The sequence below is a fragment of the Cataglyphis hispanica genome, chromosome 1, assembly GCF_021464435.1.
Source record: "Cataglyphis hispanica isolate Lineage 1 chromosome 1, ULB_Chis1_1.0, whole genome shotgun sequence".
NCBI lineage: Eukaryota > Metazoa > Arthropoda > Insecta > Hymenoptera > Formicidae > Cataglyphis > Cataglyphis hispanica.
The window spans coordinates 1,322,359-1,334,839 of record NC_065954.1 but is presented as its reverse complement, the minus strand read 5'-3'; the positions used below and the strand labels follow the sequence as shown (position 1 = coordinate 1,334,839).

Here is a 12,481-nt window from a genome sequence, read left to right as displayed (position 1 = left end):
GTTGTAGTATATATATATATGAAGAATCAAGCTGCATTTGTAGGAAATAAAGAGAGATAATACTCTATCAAACAATAAAATTACTAGTATCAACATTGTTTCATTATGATTTGCAGAGCGAAACTCAATTTTCAATCTTACAACATGAATAATATCAATATTAATCAAACCCGAATTAAGCTTTAAAAATTTCTTCAGAGTGATTATATGTCGAAAAAGATTTTTTTTTCTTACGATAAGTTTTTTTTATTACATTATAAAGATAATGTTGGAACGTCATGATATAATATGAAAAAAAATCTTACAAATGAATAGTATTAGCAAGATGCATTGAGAATAAAAGGGAATGAATTTTATAAGAAAATGTTAACAAATATTTTGACATACATTATATTCTAAAATATAATCTTAGATAAAATTATTATTAGCAGCGGTATACTTTAAAATATACATTAGCAGTATTACAATATACAAATGATAATTTATGAAATATGAGTTCTTTGACAGCATGCATATAGAATATAAAATGTGTGATAGATTTGCCATTAATTATTAACTTAAAAGAGATTGATGTATAAGAGAAATTGATGTATGTAAGAAGCGTTAAGATTCACCCATAGACCTGACATTTTCTCAATCACAGATCAGGTCGTACAGTTGAATATTACTTCTGTTAATACATCTTGGCAATTTGTGATTTTCACTTTTTCTTATATATTCTTATATATTACAAATAACATTATTAAAAATAAATATAAATAAAATTCGATATTTTTAAATAACTAATTTTACATGTTTTTTCTAAGAGTTTTAATTTATTATTAAGCAAGATCTATTTTTTATTTGGATGGAAAAAGATCTATTTTAAATACTACAATAGATTATAATCAATGCGCATCCATTGAATTCGATCGACGATGAAAGAGTTAATATAATACAGGAAAGCGGACCTTTGACCATACATTCAAATTGAAGGATTACAAATACCTGTAAATGATGCATTGTATTTTTTTCATATTATCAATAAATAATTATATAACTATTGTTCTTTCTTGTCAAAATTATAATAATGTTAATTTTATTAAATAAATGCTATAGAATGGTCTCCTTTAATTTACATATTGAAAATATTCATAGCACATAAGCCAGCAGACAATGTCACAAAGGAAGTAAAAATGTTTTCTTCTTCATGTAAATACTTGTAAATTACATTTGCTATGCCAAAAATGAAAATGTATACTTATGCTATCACCTACGCATTACTTTTAGTGCTTATAAATAATAATTTTCTAGTAATTTAAGATAGCGTGGCGAAATAATTATCATATAGATCTCTTATATAAATAGGTTCAACATCTAAACAAGTCATATAACGTTAATCGTAAAAACATATATTTGAGTTTAAAAATCTAAATCAAAAATATTAACATCTGTAGTTTGAAACGAAAACCATACAACAAATGTAAAAACACGAAACAAAACATTAAATTGTTAGTAATTATCAAAAAACTTTGCGTTCTTACAATTTGGTCACGTTTTTCCTTTTTAAATTCAAAATATTAATTTTTATTATATTAAACTTTTTAATTAAAACTATTCAAAAATGGATTGTAAGAAAACTACGCTCTTTGACATTGAATCTGGAGAAGAAGTCGTTATTTCTGGTATTGCCGGTAGATTTCCTGAATCTGACAACATAAAACATCTTCAGGAGAATCTGTTTAATAGGAAAGATCTTGGATCGAATGATACCCGACGATGGAATCATGGTAATAACACTTAATTTTAATATATGCTGGGTACATAATGTGAAAAAATCATATAACATATTTAATAAAAATATATATAGTTATACTTTAACAACATATATCTAAATATGCCATTTGACGCAATTATATTATGTATAATCAATAAAATCTTCAAGTAAAAAAATATAAATTGTTTAAATCATATAATTTAAAAACTTACAGTTCATCCAGAAATACCCCAACGCACAGGAAAAATCAATAATATGGAGAAATTCGATGCAGAGTTTTTTGATTTTTCGTTCGATGAAGTTGCCGTGACGGATCCCATGGGAAGGATATTATTAGAACATACTTACGAAGCTATAATTGATGCAGGAGTAAATCCAAAAGATTTACGTGGAACAAAAACTGGAGTTTTTATCGGGGTGTGCTTTTCTGAATCGGAAGGAAATTGGTTTTACGAAAAACATCAGGTATTTAAAATATTAAGCATCGAATTCAAATTGCATTAATCATAAAAAATTAATAGATAATATATATATATATATATATATATATATATAATAAGAAAATAATTTTTTTATATTAAAATATATGTTTAATAAGCATACAAGTTCTCTAAGTAATATACATATGTATATGCATTAGGTACCTAATTCTGCAATTCATGGATGTTGTAAGGCAATGCTGGCAAATCGAATCTCTCAACGGTTGGGTACAACAGGGCCGTCTTATTCAATCGACACAGCTTGCAGTTCAAGTCTCTTTGCTATGGAGCATGCTTTTAAAAGTATGCGATCGGGGGAATGTGATGCTGCTATTGTGGGTGGTGCAAATCTTTGTTTACACCCCAATTTAGCCTTGCTATTTACACGAATTGGTATTGTTACTCATTAAAATTTATGAATTTAAAATATAAAATATATATAAATCCTAGGACAATTTAAAAATAAATACTCTAATATATTCTAAAATATATATTAACTTGTAACGGTTTTGATTCAAGGAGTTTTATCGCCTGATGGATTTTGTAGATCTTTTGATCAAAATGCAAACGGTTATATGCGTAGTGAAACAATCTGTGTAGTATACCTTCAAAAAGCAAGAAGGGCTAAGAGATTTTATGCAACTGTTGTATATGCCAAGACGAATTGTGACGGATACAAAGAACAAGGGATAACTTTTCCGTCCAGCGAAATGCAAGCAGCTTTGCTTCAAGAGTTTTACGATGAATGCGGTGTATCACCGTCTTGCTTAGCTTTTATGGAGGCTCATGGTACTGGTACCAAAGTTGGTGATCCGGAAGAAATTAACGCACTCGAGAAAATTTTCTGCAAGGATAAGAAGACTTCTCTATTAATTGGTTCTGTCAAGTCAAACTTAGGTCACACTGAGGCTGCTGCAGGTTTATGTCAAATTGCTAAGGTAACAATAGTTAAAATACGCACTGTAAGATATTTTACTAATTTATCTCAGTGTCAAACATGATCAACAATCGTGTAGAATTGTTAATTTTTTAATTAACACAAATATTGCTTTTTTGTTTTCCTTCTGCTGCAATTAATTAGTATTTACTTTATTAATTCTATTAATTTATCTCGCATTAATTCTAACAAATAATAATAAATTTAAAATAAAATAACAGTTAAAAAAAAATCTTTGATAAATCTATTTTTTGTAAGGTTATAATTGCGATACAAACTGGCATAATCCCGCCGAATATAAATTTCACACAAGTACGGAAAGACATTAAGGCTCTTGAGAATGGAAGTATACGTGTAGTAAATACCCCAACACCTTGGAATCCCGGTTTCGTAGGTATTAATTCGTTTGGCTTCGGTGGAGCCAATTGTCATATTTTGCTACAATCTAATTTGAAGCAAAAAGTTAATGGAGGAGCGCCAAATGACGATTTACCAAGACTCGTTGTTATATCTGGTCGTACTGAACAAGCAGTCGAATCATTCTTAAATGAGGTAACATCAAACATTTGCATTTCACATTGTCGATATAAGCATATTTATACAAAATATTTTTTATTAAAATCGATAATCAACATTGTATATTAGGTCGAGAATCAACCGATAGACGTCGAATATATTCGGCTTTTGCATGATCTTCACGCTGACGATATACAAGGTCATCCTTACAGAGGCTATGCAATTATCGAATCTAAAGCATCGATAAAAATGATGAAAGAAATACAACATTATTCGGGTAAAAGGAAACCGATTTGTTTTGTATTTTCCGGAATTGGATCGCAATGGCCTGGCATGGGTACGCATTTTACTTTGCACATTTGTATATCAAAGAAGCAATATCTTACAGATAAATTTTTTCAATTTTTGCTTTAATAGGCGAATCATTATTACAATTCCCGACATTTTATAAATCTGTAAAAAAATGCGATACTATTTTGAGGACACATGGAATGAACATCATTGATATAATAACAAGTAAACACGAAGCAATCTTTAACAGCATATTGAACTCGTTAGTTGGCATTACTGTAATGCAGGTGATGAATTATATTTGTATCGTAAATTGTGCAAATTATTCAAAATTTACAAAAAAAAAAAAAAAAATACTATACTTTTTCCTTCAGATCGGTTTAATTGATCTTTTAAAGTCCATAAATATCGTGCCAGATCATGTTGTCGGTCATTCGATCGGCGAACTTTGTTGTGGATATGTGACTGGTAATTTTACAATGGAACAAGTGCTACTCTCCTCCTATTATATAGGATTGGTATTAAGTGAAACAAAAATAACTCACAGTTCTATGGCCGAGTTTGATCACAATTATGATAAAGCAAAGAACGTATGTTCACCAAATATTAATCTAATCTGTAAGAATAGTCTAAATATGCTGTATAAATCTTGCTGTATAAATGGATCTAGAAAATCAGTAAAAGCATTTATAACAAAATTAAATGTTTTCTTAAATTTTTAAGAAATTAAATATTTTGTTTTTAATAATATTAATTGAATAAACAATTACATTGAATTAATATTTATTTCCTTTTTAGGTTAATAATATCTATACTGAAGAAATTAAAGGCAGCAACATGTCTCTTCACAGTCAATTAGCATCTGTAAAAACTAAGATTCTTTCTTATCTAAATCGATTAATGCCAAATAATATTATGACGCACAATCAAACATGGCAAAAATTATTACGCGGCACTGAGTTGTCTTATGCTGAATATTTTACAAATAATCTGCTAGATCCTGCATCTGTCGAAGTAATTGTACAATTAATTCCTAAAAATACTGTGACTCTCGAAATCGCGCCAGATGGAACTTTTCAGAGCATTATGAAGGAATTGTTCGATATAAGTAATATCGCATTACTACAATGCAACCATGAAAACAATGTTAAAGTATTTTTACAAGGATTGGGAAAAATGTATAACAATGGTTTGCAACCGCAACTAGCGAATTTATACCCAACTGTGCAATTTCCTGTTAGTCGTGGAACTCCAATGATCTCACCATCAATCAAGTATATCAAATATATAGTTATTTATTATAATTATAGTTATTTATTATTTTTACTATAGTTACTTGTTACTATATGAAAATACGGAGAAAACGTAAAATAATTTTTATAATGCAGAAATTTTTATTTCCAATTTATTAACTGATGTAAATATATTTCTTATGATAATCAGGTGGAATCATTCCAAAGACTGGTATGTAATGTGTTTTAAAACACAAAAGAAAATTACTTCAGGAGAAAGAACAGTTAATATCACATTGAAAGATGAATCTTTTGAATATATAAGCGGTCATATAATCGATGGAAGAAACTTGTTGCCAGCCACAGGATATCTTGTTTTCATTTGGGATACAATTAGTATGCAGAGGGGTCAGTGGCTTAATGAAATACCAATTGTATTTGAAAATGTCAAGTTTCTTCGGACAACGCATATTCCGAAGCAGGGAGATTTGGATCTAACCATATTGATTCAGAAAGGTAGATTTTGTTTAGAAAAGAAATTAAAATTTCGCAAATAAACTTTGACACAGCGCGTTAACATATACAAGATGTTTCTAAATAAATGCGAAAAATTTTACATGATTTTTTGTCAAAAATTAAAGAGAGGGATTCATATATTCTTATATTCGTTTTTGAGGAGTTATACTCCTCCAAATAAGGAGGTAAAAATTAATTTTTTTTTTCGGATTTTGAACAAGTTAGAAAAATTATCATGTATAGCATGACACTAAATGGCACAGATTTCGAGTTACGAAAAATTGAAATTTACAATAAAAAAGCAAACAAAATAAGATTATAGTAAATGTTGAAAAAAATGAAACAAAAATAACACAAAATTATAATAAATGAAAATCTAATTTTCATCTTTTTTATTTGAAGAAATGTAACTCGGCAGGAAGAAATAAAGTATATATTTATATTAGAAAACTCTTCCTTAATTTTCGACAAAGATCATCTTCTAAAATTTTTCGCATTTATTTAGAAACACCTTATAAGTATCTGTAATATAAAAATAAATAATTATATATGTCTATTATCTAGGCACAGGAAACTTTGAAATAATAGAAGGAGATAATACTGTTGTTACCGGTACAGCACGCATTCCCTCAGATCCTTCTAAAGAAAAAATACATCTTATACAAAAGGATTGTGAAGATAAGGAAAAATTGATGACAACAAAAGACATTTATAAAGAATTAAAATTACGCGGATATCAATATACCAATCTATTTCGAGGTTTAAAAAGTTTATCTGTTACTGAAAATCGAGGATACATAGCTTGGATAAATAATTGGGTAACGTTTATGGATAATATGTTGCAAGTAAAAGTGTTCGGTTGCGATACGAGAAATCTTTACATTCCTACGGAGATACAAAAACTGGTGATTGATACAGAACTTCATACACAGTATATACGAAATATAACAGCGGAAGAAAAACGTAAGTTTACAGAACACAGATGTCCACTTGTAAAAGAAAGAGATTATTTATTTCTTTTAAACTTTTCAATATATTCAATGTTTTAGCAGATATCTTTATAATTATTTAAAAAATATGTTAATGTGTAAAACAAAAAAAAAAGTTATTTTTTATTAAACAATAAAAAATATGATCTAAATGATAAATTTAAATTTTAGAGTTGCCTGTGCACTTCTACAAAGATTTAGATGTGATAGTATCAGGTGGTATTGAAATTTGTGGTTTAAAATCTACATGTATATTCCGTCGAAAGTCAACAGCGAATCCTGTTCTCGAAGAATATAGATTCGTAGCTCATCGCGACAGAGCCGAGGTTTCCTTACAAGAGAGCATAATCTTATCAATGCATCTCGCTCTGGAATATCATCAAACAACTAAAGTAAATATTATCGAGTTGATTGAAGACGGTGATGAAATAACGGCAGAAGAATTAGCATCACCATTGTTTCTTGAAATCTTAGATAATCTGCCGTTGATTAAGCCTAATCTCAATTTAATAACCGGAACCAATCGTTTCGATTCTGTTCTTCCACCAAAAATTACGCGGTCCATGAAGCTATCAAAAGATAATAATGCGATATTAGCCGCTGGAGTTAATCTATTAACACACGATAAGAGCAAAACTTTAAAGGAAATTCTGTCAGTATTACAAAATGATGGTTTCTTACTGACACGGGGACAACCGCTCTCAAGAGATGATTTTACAAATGCAGAGAGGCACAATTTAGCAGTAGTTCTTGAGAAACGCACAAAAAAGGAACATATTGTACTTTTAAAAAAAAAAGAAAGATTGTGGAGAAAAACAGAAATTATTTTTGTGAGCAATTACAACTTCACTTGGTTAGAGCAACTAACATCGATCTTAAATGTCGAGAACAATATTGTAAGAATAATTTTAGTAGGTCAAGAAGATTCGGAATGCGGTTTATTAGGTCTCATAAATTGTTTGAGAAAAGAACCAGGTGGAAAATTAATAAGAGGTGTATTGATCCAAGACGAGACAGCACCGAAATTTTCTCTAGACGAGCCGTTGTACGCGGATCAACTCCAGATGGATCTTTTTATAAATGTTTTGCGCCCGGGAAAAGTATGGGGATCATATAGACATCTTCCACTAGCACCTTTAGAGCTAAAACTCACATATCATGCTTTAGTCAATCAAATGGTATGTATCAGACTTTTGGATAAAACAAATTTTCTTTTGTCTTATAATTTTTCTACAATAAAGCGTCTTATTGTTAGATTCGCGGTGATTTGAATTCATTTCGTTGGATCGAAGGTCCGATCGCTCCAAGTTATCAGCACAAAGATCTTGTTCGCATAGTTTATGCGTCCATCAATTTCAAAGATGTAATGATAGCGACGGGCAAAATCAACATGGATGAATATATGTCACGCGGACGATTAGAAGAATGTCTAATAGGCTTAGAATATGTCGGTATTGATAGTGCTGGACATAGAGTAATGGGAATTTGGGAAAATAGGTGTGTTATTTTATACTTGTTGTTCACAAGTATTTCTAACTAAAACTGCATGAAAAAATATACAATTTAGAATTTAGATTATTTAAATAATTTATATTTTGAATAAAAAATTTTATGTCTTATATTTCTCAGTGCATCCTTACATTTTAATTTCAAAAGTAGAAAGACTTTAAAAACCTTTATTATTTAAAAAAAAAAATATAAAATAAAATTATATATTTTATTTTACTTTTACATTATATCTTGCAAGGTATATAATAAACTTTTCTTTTTTCAGATGTCTATCAAATATGCACGTAGCCGATAGAACTCTATGCTGGTATATTCCTGACGAATGGACACTGGAGGACGCTGCGACAGTACCGTGCGCTTATGGCACATGTTGTTACGCATTATACATAAAGACAACGATAAAGAAAGGCGACAAGATATTAATACATTCGGGTACTGGCGCCGTAGGTCAAGCGGCAATTTATCTCGCGCTTCATGAAGGCTGCGAAGTATTCACCACCGTCGGTACTCCGGAAAAGCGAAAGTTTATAAGAGATACTTTTCCATCTATTCCAGAGGATCATATCGGAAATTCGCGCGACACTAGTTTCGAGCAAATGATATTTCAACAGACAAAAGGTCGCGGTGTAGATATCGTACTGAACTCGTTAGTTGAAGATAAACTTCAGGCTTCTATTCGTTGTCTTGCAAAAGGAGGGCGCTTTCTCGAAATTGGCAAATTTGATTTTATGGCTAATAATATGTTGGACTTGTCACTTTTTTCGAAAGGCATTACATTTTATAGTGTTATGTTGGACAGCTTATTTTCGGCTACGGAGGAACGGAGAATGGTATTGCATAAGGTCCTACTCAATGGCCTTATTAGCGGAGCTATTCAGCCAATCAGCAGGACAGTTTTTCAGAGAGACGAAATCGAGTCTGCATTCAGATACATGGCAGCTGGAAAGCATATAGGAAAAGTAAGTCGATTAATATTTATGATGAAGTGTAATGTTGTTCTTTTCATATATGCGTTAAATACAATACATTATCTATCAAGATAGACAACACATCGTGGTGTATAATCGAGTTTATATATTATTACAATTTTTAGATAATTATAAAAATACATAAAGAAGACGAATTTATAAACGCACCTATTCCTGCACTTCCACGTTATTATTGCTTGGCAAACAAGACGTACGTCATTTTTGGTGGCTTGGGTGGCTTCGGTTTAGAATTAGCTGATTGGTTGATCATTAAAGGTGCGAAAAATCTCGTGCTTGTCTCGCGCACGGGAGTAAAGAATGGATATCAACAGATGAAAATCGATTTATGGAAATCTTACGGAGTGAAAATATTGACCTTATCAGACCTCGATGCATCGGACATCAATGATTGCAAAATTATATTAAAAACAGCAGAAAAGATGGCACCAATAGACGCTATATTCAATCTTGCTGTAGTATTGAACGATAAGATCTGCCAGAATCATACCGTAGAGACATTTCAAGTGCCATTTAAAGCAAAAGCTTGGGCAACAAAAAATTTGGATCGATTGTCTAGAAAGATTTGTCTCGAGCTTCGACACTTTGTTGTGTTTTCCTCTGTTTCCTGCGGCAGAGGTAATACCGGACAGAGCAATTACGGCATGGCAAATTCTGTTATGGAAAGAATTTGTGAGAGAAGAGTGCAAGAAGGTTTACATGGACTCGCGATTCAGTGGGGCGCAATAGGCGATGTCGGTCTCGTGGCTGACATGCAAGACGACGACACGGAAATGGTTATTGGCGGTACTTTGCAACAAAAGATAAGCTCCTGCATTGAAAAACTCGAAGAGTTTTTATTACAAGAGCATCCCGTAGTAGGAAGTATGGTTGTAGCTGAGAAACATTCAGACATTTTAGGCTCAGACAATATTGTTGAAACTGTGGCCAATATCATGGGTAAGTTGTAATAGCATAAAAAACTAACAAATTAATTAATTAAATTAATATAATAAATGGTGTCAAAAATACTGTCTGTTAATGTAGGTTTGAAGAATTTGAAAGACGTGGCTCGCCACACGTCTTTGCCCGAGCTCGGTATGGATTCAATGATGGCTGTGGAAATTAAACAGACTTTGGAACGAGAGTTTAATGTTTTCCTTACAGCGCAAGATATTCGTTGCCTTAATTTTGCCAAACTTATCGATATGTTTGACAAAGATTCATTGAAGGACAAAAGCGATCGAGATGAGAACGATGTAGCTGGTATTAAGCTGCTCGTTTATTCAATAAGTAACGATCATTTGATTCGCGACATCTGTTTAGACCTTCCGACGAAACAAAACAGGACAAGAAGCGAAATATTTCTATTGCCAGGAATGGAAGGTTGCGGACATATATTCAATTCGCTGGTACAGCAAATCGAAGCTCCAGCAACGTGTTTACAACATGGAGTATATAGCATTGGCAAAGGTTATACTTCAATAAACAAGATTGCTGATTGCTTGTTACAGGTATAAATTCTTCATCTATTTAATAATAATTAGAGTATCTTATAGAAAATATGCAGAAATATAATTATTAATATATTATTACTTTGATGTATGTTTCTATATTTTGCACTTTTTAATATTTTTTACAGTATATTTTATATTGTTTACAGCACATTTTGATTAAAAAGAAATTGAATCAAGATTTTGTAATAGTGGGTTATTCAATGGGATCATTGATCGCAATTGAATTAACTCGAAAATTAGAAGCGATGAATCTTCAAGGTCGATTAGTGCTCATTGATGGCTCACCCGAGCAGGTAAAAGCACTGCTAAATCAATTCTTACCTTTTACCACGTTTGTCGAACTCGAGAATAATGTTCTTCTTAGTATAATGGATACTATACAGCCAGCACTTAGTGGAAAGGTATATTATTCACGTATTTTATCTTTGATTAAATGAGAAGGGAGAGAGAGAGAGAGAGAGAGAGAGAGAGAGAGATTATTTGTAAAAGTAAAAAATAATCTAATCTTTACAGCTTCTATTGGAATTAAACAAATGCACCAATTGGGACGAAAAATTAGATACATTTATAACTCATATTCCTTCATCGTATACACAATTGTCGACTGATAACAATAAATCTTTATGTACAACAATTTATGAGCGGGTAATCGCTGTTCATAAATATGATGTAACACAATTACCGAAAATTGAATCGCCGATAATTCTTTTAAAGCCTACGATAAAATCACTGTCATTTTTTCAGGAAGATTACGGCTTACATAAGGTAATTTGTATGATTATTATAAAAACATTTCTTGTATAGCAGAGATATTTCACAGTTAAATAATTTTCAGATTACTAAAGGAAATGTGGAAGTATGTTATATCGAAGGTAATCATGTTACAATGATGGACAGCGATAAAATTGTCGCTGCGATCAATGGAGAACATATTGAAAGCGTCAAAAAATTAAAACTAAATTTAACAGATGATAATACAACATCTGTTAAAGATATTTATACTAGATCGTAGAAGCACAATTAGATATTATATTGTGTGAAACATGTATGTGAGATACATATACACACGCATTTGCCCATACACACACACAATTAACAAAATATTTACATAGCAACATTATGTTAATAAAATTCTATGTTTAGAGAAAGAAAGAGCATAAATTTTAATTTATATATAATTTCTTTTTTATCAAATATATTTTCTATTTATACATTTGTAATGTTTTTATTATATTTAGGTAATTTAATAAGCGTATTTAGAAGACATTTAAATTGATTTAAAATATATATATTTATTTAATATATATAAATATATATATTTAAAAATAAATATTTAACTATATATTTAATTTAATCATGTTAGTTAAATATATATATATATATATATATATATATATATATATATATATATAAAATATTAATTATCTAAGGTAATATTTAATTGTATATAAATATAATAATAAACCTTACAAATTGAAATATAGAATATATATTTGGTTTAAGAGAAATAAATATGAATAAATAATTAAAATTTTCTTTTTCCATGCAATGCTCTGTGCTTTGATTTAAATTTAATACTGTATATTTTTATATATATCTTAAGTCAACTTAAACTGTTTTATAATTACAATACTTATTACATTTAAATTTTTTAAGTTTTATTGTCATTTCTGTGAAATCATGCATGTAGCAAAAATATATCTTTAAGAAGGCGATTTTTTATTCTTGAAGAATTAATACAAGTACTTTATATTAAACTTGTCAAATTAATTGA

The 12,481-nt window shown here is 30.1% G+C and overlaps 1 protein-coding gene across 2 annotated transcripts; it reads left to right on the top strand.

Annotated features, from left to right (window-relative positions):
• The first annotated feature begins 1,389 nt into the window (after positions 1–1,389).
• On the top strand, positions 1,390–11,964 carry LOC126854764 (fatty acid synthase-like). Of its 2 annotated transcripts, none has more exons than XM_050601800.1 (19): positions 1,390–1,769; positions 1,971–2,221; positions 2,430–2,628; positions 2,755–3,173; positions 3,431–3,724; positions 3,818–4,025; positions 4,106–4,266; positions 4,354–4,569; positions 4,778–5,253; positions 5,423–5,727; positions 6,292–6,690; positions 6,888–7,894; positions 7,972–8,213; positions 8,491–9,184; positions 9,319–10,150; positions 10,238–10,704; positions 10,854–11,108; positions 11,221–11,472; positions 11,543–11,964. In XM_050601800.1, exons 1-19 carry the CDS (start codon positions 1,604–1,606, stop codon positions 11,717–11,719), a joined length of 7,020 nt encoding a protein of 2,339 aa, XP_050457757.1. In that variant the 5' UTR covers positions 1,390–1,603; the 3' UTR covers positions 11,720–11,964. The 2 variants fall into 2 exon arrangements, with proteins under 2 accessions (XP_050457757.1, XP_050457748.1); XM_050601791.1 differs by having other exon boundaries at positions 2,397–2,628.
• Positions 11,965–12,481: the final 517 nt, after the last annotated feature.

Coding starts and splice junctions, on each gene's coding strand:
- LOC126854764 (XM_050601791.1), top strand. CDS start 1,604: ATGGATTGTAAGAAAACTACGCTCTTTGACATTGAATCTGGAGAAGAA. Junction 2,222..2,396: donor GGTTTTACGAAAAACATCAG/GTATTTAAAATA, acceptor TATATGCATTAG/GTACCTAATTCTGCAATTCA. Junction 5,254..5,422: donor ATGATCTCACCATCAATCAA/GTATATCAAATA, acceptor TATGATAATCAG/GTGGAATCATTCCAAAGACT.